Raw genomic sequence first — 9,355 nt, 5'->3', positions numbered from 1 at the left:
TTTTTACACCCTTATTTTTACTAATTTTGCCCCTAGTTTCCTTTAAAAATCGGCTATTAAATTTGGGGGAATACAAAGAAAATAGGGGTTGAGCCCGGGCACGTGTCCGGGCTTGTTGGGCTATAGAACCGCCCCTGATTATATTATATTTTATATTATTTTTTGCTAATGCATAGACATTTCAAATAAAGTATAAGTATTTATTACTTTGCGAATCAAACACATCCTTAAGGCTATGTTTGGGAGTTTGGAGGGGAAGGGGGGGAGGGCTTTGGAAAATAGGAAGAATTGGGTGAAAAGGATAAAAAAAAATTGGGTAGGAGGGTTTTGGAGGGTTTGAGTTTATTCATAACACCAAAAACCCCATAAAATGGGGGAACTCAAAAATTGTATTGAATGAGGGTTTTTGAGGGTTTTGAAGGGCTTACATAAATTTTCCAAATATCTTTTAGGTTGTTATAGTATTCTGAAAATTAAAAATTTAGTAATGATAATGACTCTTTTATCATTCTAAACAAAATCCTTTTTTCAAAAAATGTCAAATATTTTTTTAAAATTTTGTTTTTGGAACCCTTCCCCTCCCCTCCCCTCCAAACTCCCAAACATAGCATAAGAGAACATTAAAAGAAGACAAAGTGTAAGATGCAGTTTATAATGTTTGATCAATTAGGATCATTGATTATGTTATTGACAACAAAATCATAGTTTTAGTCTTCTAAGTTGGAAAAGGCCTAACAAAGTTGGTAACATAAGAGAAATAAATAACTTTACCAAGAATAAATGCAGTGTAATTTTAGCAATTGAAGTTGATTGAACAAAACATATTTTTTGGACTTTTGATATTGTATCATACTTGAAATTTTAAAGCTCTTCATGATATTGCACAGTAAGTTTTGAATAGCATGAACATCTGCATGCACAAAAAAAAAGTTGATAGTTAGTCAACTTTTAGCATAAGCCAACTTCTATCGAGAGGCTAAAAGAATGATATTTTATTATTTACATATAACTCCCAATTGGGTGAGAATATGAAATAGGGAAACAATCTAAAGGGGGTTGAATAGACTAGAAAATTTTTTTATAAAATTTCGACTCATTTTTCAAAAATAAAATATTAGAGGTTTTAAAAAAATGCACGCGGAAGGTTTAGAGCAAAAATATGATAATTATACTCTTGTTGAAACTTGATCGAGTTAACAGTTAATCACTTCACAATCAAAGATGGTTTAATGATGATACTTAAAGGTAATCAATTGATTTAGTTGTATGCTTCATGACTCGCTATTGCACACTGGTCAAAAACGAGATTAAAAATATAGTATATGGTGAACAAATTAATCTACTATTTTGGTCTTCGACTTATCATCGATAATTATAATTCAAAAGCCCTAAGTGAATTTAACTCCCTTTTCGATTACAACAACAATCAACAAGCGCAATTGATGTTATCTGATATATGTTCCTAATTTTCGAATTAAGCAAATGGATAAAGCATACACGAATTAAGAAAACGTGACTTAATCTAAAGCAAATTAACGAATAAGCTACGCTAAATGCGACATTTATTAAGGATCATACATTAATCGGAATTAACTAACTCTAGTCTATGAAATAACAAATTAAACAATTGAAACTCAGAGAAGAATTGAAAAGAAATTAAATTGAATTAGAAAATATAAAAACCTCAAAGTTTGATGGAGATACGATTACAACAAATCAACCTTAGGTGGTTAGTTCTCCATAGAATTCGTATCTCTCTTCTAATTTCGTGAAACTGAATCATAAACATAAAGTTGTGATTTTGTTTCAATAATACAAGAGAATTTGGAACCTAACACTAACAGACCCGAAAATAATAAAAATTGGCCCAAAACTAATTATTGTATTAATTCTGCCATGAAAATATAGAATTCGACTCTTCTAACCTCCGAATCGGGTTCTGACTTCAACATAAAACTTTTAGCTTATGCTTTCATATTTCCAACATATATTAGAATGTGTCAGACGACACCCCATAGCTCAAATTATGACACAACGAGAAGGTGTCAAATTATTGTTTATTTAGCAAATAAGTAACATAATTAAAATTAAAGCAAAAATAAACTAAACCTGAAGTATACATTAAAATAGTAAAAAAAAAACATAGGAAACTATAGAATTTCCGTGGCACAATAGTAAAAGAGTGTGCATCAAAATGCACTGATCAAATTCCCATACACTTAAACTTTTGCTTACCTCTTTCCCAAATAAGAAAACTTTGGTCCCCTAACCCAAACAGATGTAAAAACAATTTGGCTAATAGAAAACAAAGTCAGGATCAACTATACCCAATAAGTAATTAATTACATTCGGGAAAACATAGCAAATGGGACACAACTTCCATATGAAAACATGATCACAAAAATATTGGAAGAAACATGGTACAACTTCAAAGTAGAAAGGAAATTTAAGGAAGGATAGGAGTTTACATCCTATCCTAAATGCATTATGAATTAAAATATGGGAAGATCATTGAAAATACATCTTCAAAAAAGAAAGAAAAGGAAGGCCATAAGTCAAGAGACACCCATAGAACTAGATAGCTTAGATGACTCCCATCACATACTCACAACCATAGACCTTCTGAAAAATCATAAGGGGAAAGATAGATATACTCAATGACAAGATAGACTTCATAGGACACCACTTCATTCCCTACCAAAACAAATTACCACCTGAAGCGGTGAAATTGGTGAGACTAAAGTTATGGGAAAGACTTAGCTCATTTTTAAACAGAGTTGTCACCGCGCTTTATTGTTTCCAAAAAGGAATGGGTGAAAGAGCGAATAAAACCCACATAAGTTTTTAAAATCAAAACTAATAAACGTATCAGAGATCTGACTACGGAAGGTTTGTTATACAAGGGGGAAGGTGTTAAGCACCCCTCATATCCATGGTACTCCATGGGAACCTCTTTGTTTTGTGTTATTGTTATTGTTTTTTTCCATACCCTTTTTGAAAATCCTATGTGAAAAACTTGTTTGAAATAGAGTGTAGGGATGGGAAGAGAAGTTTTTGAAAGTGAGCTCGATAAGATATCGCATCTTCGGCCTACATACCCCTTTAACAATAGGGAAGTCAGAGCTTTTGTAGTTCCTCTTAAAAAGGAAAATAAAAGGGGGCCAAAGTGGCCAAAATCTTTTTGGTTGTGAGTTTTAAAATACTCACAAGTTTTTTAAAAGAGGGTTAAGTTTTAAAATACTTAACAAGTTTAAAAAGGGATTAGGCTTTAAAGTACCTAATAAATTTAAAAGGTTAAGCTTTAAAATACTTCTTCTCTTAACACCAAGGTTTAAAAACAAAAGACCTAGCTTTAACAATACAAAGGTCAATGGACTAATTAAGAATAGTTTCACCGGGAATAATTCTATTCTTAGTACTAAGATTTGAAAATAAAAGGGTTTGGTCAAGCTTTAACAATACTAAACCATAAAACAAGTGAAAAGCTTTAAAATACTTAGCACAAAAATAAAAGAGATTGGAAAAGAGTTTGAGTACCTTTGACAATTTAGTCAATATCATTCCCATCCTCTTGGACAAAACAACAAACTTAAGCAATTAACAATGAACACCTCAAGTGTGTGTGTGATATCATGTGGCACAAGAACAAACAAGTGAGTATGATAATCAACAAATAAGAGAGATGGATGTATCTAAACCCTTGGATTCAAACTTACGTATGAATGATGAATGATTAGCATGATGCATAAACATAGGGTTAGATAAACAATATATTAAAGAAATTAACAAGATAATGGTTAAAATAACAATTAAGTACAAAACAAGAATTAAATCAACAAGTATGTACAAGATAAGAAACTTAATTAATCATGGATAAACAAAGATCAACATGTTTTTTGGATTAGGGTTTTAAACCTAGGGTTTTTTGAATTAGGGTTTCAAATTAGGGTATTCACATAAACTCCTAAACCTAATTGATTTTAATTGTTAAATACCAATTTCTGTAAGAGAAATGGTCTAAGGGTGCATAAAGAAGTCAAAGAAATTCTATTCTAGCCCTAAACAAATATTCACAAACATTCATAAAGTTATATGAAAGAAATAATCAAAACAAAGCAATTTTTAATTGATTTTTAAACATAAAAGACATGTTTTTGGATTAATTTTTAAATAAAGAAATAATAAATATTTTTGGGATTTTTTAACATGGTATTAAAATACACAAAGTAAATAAAACACACAAAAAATAAGGGGTCAAAAATATTAAATCTACTATTTTTAATGATTTTTTGGAGTTTAATAGAAAACTAAAAAAAAACAAGTTATTAAAAAAGAAGGTTTTGTCTTTGGAAGGATTTGAACCCAGGCCCTTTCACTCAGCACTCAAAACAACAACCAACAAGCCAGCGCGTGTGTAGTGATAACATGGTGCATTCAGTTCAAAATATATGAAGTTTGGTTGTAAAAAGAGAAAAATGCAAAACAAATCAAAAAGTCTGGGGCGAGGGGGATTCGAACCCCAGACTTAAGGCACGCGCAACACACAAACACAATTAACCAACTGAGCTGAACGATTTAGTCGTTCATGACACAACTCCATATCATTATATTTTAAAACAAGTTCTAAATGAAGTTTTTTTGAACTTCATCTTCTTCAACTCAACAACGAAGAACAACAATAACACATCAATGACGCCAAATTCAAACATCACCAATACTCAACCAATTTTGACAAATTAAAACCCTAACATGATCAGAAACGCTACTGACTTGGGTGGTAATCAGTTGCACAAAAGTGGTAACCAATTACAAGAAGCTTGTTTTTGATGTGGTAACCAGTTGCAACTCAAACGTAATCGATTACGACCACTTGAATTATATTTTTTCTCAACATCCTCATCGTTTATTTTTATAATATCCCTTTATTAAGAATTTATAGAACTGGATGTGCTCAATCAACGACTGTAATATCAATTTCTCTTCATTTTAGATCTTTTGAAAACTTACAATAATAGTTGGAACTTGGAACCCTCAATGTAGAATTGTTTTCATTGCAGCCATTGTTAACATTTATTAATGTCATCTAGGTTTGTAGAATTAACCAAAGATTCAATAATACATGTCCTAATTGAAATTTTATATAAACTATGGCTATAATCATTTCTTTAACTAGTAATTTCACTTCTATTTCCATAAACTTGACTTTTTTTTTTTTTTAGAATTTGTTAGTTTCTTATGAAGATTTTGACTTAGCATTTCTCTTTTGCACTATATTTTTTATTTTTAATGTGTAATTTATTAACAAAAAGGACATTTTACAAAATGTTACATGAATTATTGATTTAATTAAAAAAAAACCTCAAGAAGGATGCAATAAAATAGTAGGTCCTATTGGGAAAAGAGTCCAAATAAATGATTTTGATAATGGGTCACATTATTATTGATATATGAGATGTATGGTCCTAAATCCTAATAATATGAGGAGTATAAGATTGGGAAAGAGAGAAAAAAAGAGCCACTTATACCCTTAACACTGAACACTAATTATGTTATGTCCCTTCATTCACTGAGCTTTCACTTCCACTCTAACTAACATGCTCTCACCCACTGTTACACTTTCCTTCCACCCATGACTTCCAAAACGCGTCGTTTAACCACCTGTCACCGTCACCCTTCCAAACCCATCACCGGTTTCTGCGCTTACTGCCTCACCGAACGTCTCTCCGGCATCGAGTCCTCTTCCACCGACCCCGAACTCCGCCGCACCAAATCTTGCTCCGGCAGTGGTCGTACCTCCGTTGCGGTTGAACCCCGCCGTAGGTCCTGCGAGATCCTCGCTGCACCGGAGCTGAAACATGGCACGCTGTCGGACCTTTTCAACATCGACGATGAGAGGAAGAAGAAGAAGCAGACTTTGAATCGGAATGTTGAAGTCGGTGTTAATGAGATTGGTGATTTCGACGGCGGTGAGACTCTTAGGGTTTTGGTAGAGAATGACGAAGAGACGAAGACGATGAAGGAGTTTATAGATCTTGAAATTCGTAGCGGGAAGAATGGAGGAAGAGATTCGAGAGGGAGTTTCTGGGATGCGGCTTCGGTTTTCAGCAAGAGGTTGAGGAAATGGAAGCGGAAGCAGAAGTTGAAGAGAAGTGGTGGTGGTGGTGCTTGCGACGGCTCTGTTACAGGCAATGGTGTTGTTTTGACGAGGATGGAAGTTGGGAAGGATAGGGTAAGGAATTTTAGAGAGACGCAATCGGAGGTTGGAGAGTATGGTTTATCATTGGGAAGAAGATCGTGTGATACTGATCCTAGGTTATCTGTGGATGATTCGCGGTTTTCGTTCGATGCGCCTCGAGCTTCTTGGGATGGTTATTTGATTGGGAAGACGTGTCCGAGGTTTTCGCCTATGGTTGCTATTAATGGTGATAGGGTTTTGGTTGAGGAAGAAGAGGAAGGAGAAGAAGAAGAAGAAGAGGTGGTGAATTTGGAAAGTGGTGGTGTTGGTGGAGGGCATTATCCTGGTGGTTCGGATGAGACAAAGCATTATTATTCGGATCGGAGAAGGAGAAGTTTTGATAGGTCGAATTCTCGTAGGAAATCGATGGTGATTGGAGATGTTGATGAGTTGAGAGTGATATCGAATGCAAAGGTTTCACCGGCCACAACCGAATTGTTCTACGGTGCAAAGGTCTTGATCACTGAAGAAGATTTGAAGGGTGTTAAACTGAATCCTAAGAACAATGTTAGTGTTCATTCTGATTGTACTACAGGGTCTTCTTCTAAGGAAGCTTGCGATGTTGAAATCGGAGGTGATTTAAAGGGGTCGAACAAGTTTCACAAATGGGGCAAGTTGTGGAATAAATTGGGATTAGTACAGAGGAGAAAGGAAGATAAGTTGGGAGAAGAAGAATGTACTTCTGGCAATGTTGCTAATAAGCCGATTGTCGAGTCTTGGCAGAAGCTTAGGAGGGTTGTTAACGGACAAGGGAGCGAGTCGGTTAGTGAGAAGCTTATTCGTAGCTATAGTGTTAGTTGTAGAAACCATAGTAGAATGTCTGGTTTAGTCAATGGCCTTGGAGGTCCTGAAACCAAAGGCAATGTTTTGAATGGAAGACAAGAGCTTACGCTTCAAAGGAATCGAAGTGTTAGGTATTCGTCGAGTAATGTTGACAGTGGCCTTTTACGATTCTATTTGACGCCGTTGAAGAGCTATAGGCGAAGCAGGTCTGGAAAGAGTAGCAGGATATGAATCCATCAGCAAGAAGTTTGTTGTAAAGCTGTAACTTTTGGTTGGAAAAATTATATAGTATAGTATTGTTGTTTCTCTCCATTAGATAAAGATCATCAAGTAGTTAAATTTTGGTTGCAATTGTTCACACTATATGTTTGTAGCAGAATAGAACATTGATACCACAATATTATTGGCATAATAAATTTCTGATTGCAACAATGCTAAGAGTAACATGATCTATATTCTATAACACTAGATTTTACTAGTTTTACGGCAAAATATGCAGGTTAGGTTTTCTAAAGTTGTTCAGGTTTCATCAAATAATGACCAAAATTTCGTTTATATTTGTTGAATCTGGTTCATTTTACTTATTCTGACAAAGTTAAAAGAGTGAATATTTGGATTTAGTCATGTACTCTTTATATCTCTATTGGTAGTAAGATCTTATTATAGGAAGTTTTTCTGATCAGCTTCAAGAAGCATTATCATCAGCTTCAGATCTTGGCCAGGTTGATGTCAGGTTTGTAGCAGTTAACGTTGTAGTACAGTTGAAACTTGACTGAGTAGTCATAAAGTGGCTGCGTTATCACTTTTGTCTAGTCCTTCTACCATGTTGTGTCTCTATGTATAAGAACATCCGTTGACTTTAATTTGAAAATTTTCTTTTGGTTAAACATTATAATTGCGGAAATCCGTTGTTCAGTGAACCATGAAAAGAAAGTGAATTGGATTACACAGCAGTGATCTTTTTCTGGAGGATTCTTCTTGTTTCCTTTCATGTCTTTCTTTACAGGGACATGTTATAAAATGCTTGATCCTTTAAACGGTGGACCACTTGATTGCTAAACAATATCTTTTGAAAGGTTATTTAAGTTGAAACGAAACTCATCAAGTAAATTAAATTACCTCAGAGCTACTTGATTGTAACACAATTTTTAAAAAGTTAAACAGAATATCAAATCAGCAAGATATTTGAGATACGGTTCATATGTGTATTAAATTACTTGAATTGTGATAAAACTGCAACTGAACCTTGCAAATAATCAAACTGTAGGTGTATTGATTCATAGGTCAACTAGTTTAACCGGTTGGTTAAATTCCATTATTAAAACGTTGCGTTACCATTGTGAATGCTAGCATTCAAATACCTGATGCAGAGTGAATGCTAGCAGTTCCCTATTTCTAGTGAAAGTGGTTCTGTATGTTTTTATGGTAACTAAAAGGACCTCTATTTTCTTAATATTTAAAATTTCTTTTTTTTTACTAAAAATCGGGTCTCTATGCACAATTTCATAAACTAGTTTCTCGAATCAGAGATGACTACATTGGACGGTAAAACTCTATGTCAAGATAATTTAACACTGTTGCGTGTTCAGAGCTGGGTTCGAACCCAAGATGTTCAGAGCTGAGTTCGAACCCAAGATGACTTACGAGTGGTAAAACGACCTCAATCCACTAGGCATGCCCGTTTTGCCTGCATTTTTACGTGACGGGCCAAAGTTTTAGGTCCACACCCTCTAATGTGTCCGTTCCACCTCGTTTTTTGCAGGCGCGAATATTGACAAAAAGTTTTGCATTTTTAGGTTTAAATTGTGCAGTGCTCACGAGCTCATCGCGCCCTCATTTTTTTGCTTAGATTCACACTCATCTATGTCCACCTTGTCCCGCCCCGTCCTATTTTATTGCGATCTTTTGCAGAACGGACCTAAACGAAACATACATGCCCGTTTGCCATCCCTTTCAGAACCTTTGGTTAAGCTTGAAGAAATTTTTACCATATCATCCAAATACTCGAGTAAAAAAGGTGTTGGTGCAACACAAGAAAATACAGGAAGGTCACTAATTCTAGTAACACTCTTGCTCAAACATGCTTGACGGCATAGTTAGCGAGCAAGAAAACAGGTGAGTGAACGCAGCTTTTGCTTAGCTCAATCCCTTGCTTGTTGCTTTACTAAATAGAAGGAATTTAGTGCATTAGGTGCGATCACACCTTAATATTTAACATTTGTTACAACTAAGTTTGCATGAACAACTATAAGTTGATGCCAATAAGAATTTAAGATTAACGGGGTCTTTTGTTTTTTTGAGACAAATGGCAATAATTCTCGGATCTATAGACAGAGC

General features: G+C 34.5%; 1 protein-coding gene across 1 annotated transcript; it reads left to right on the top strand.

Annotated features, from left to right (window-relative positions):
- The first annotated feature begins 5,481 nt into the window (after positions 1-5,481).
- Positions 5,482-7,450, top strand: LOC131630276 (protein OCTOPUS-like). Its single transcript, XM_058901071.1, has one exon. The coding sequence runs from the start codon at positions 5,630-5,632 to the stop codon at positions 7,247-7,249; it is 1,620 nt and encodes a 539-aa protein (XP_058757054.1). The 5' UTR covers positions 5,482-5,629; the 3' UTR covers positions 7,250-7,450.
- Positions 7,451-9,355: the final 1,905 nt, after the last annotated feature.

The sequence above is a fragment of the Vicia villosa genome, unplaced genomic scaffold, assembly GCF_029867415.1.
Source record: "Vicia villosa cultivar HV-30 ecotype Madison, WI unplaced genomic scaffold, Vvil1.0 ctg.000666F_1_1, whole genome shotgun sequence".
In the NCBI taxonomy this organism is placed as follows: Eukaryota; Viridiplantae; Streptophyta; class Magnoliopsida; order Fabales; family Fabaceae; genus Vicia; species Vicia villosa.
This window is presented reverse-complemented; position numbering and strand designations above follow the sequence as displayed.

Excerpts from the sequence above, each read along its gene's own strand:
- LOC131630276 (XM_058901071.1), top strand. The coding sequence starts at position 5,630 with ATGACTTCCAAAACGCGTCGTTTAACCACCTGTCACCGTCACCCTTCC.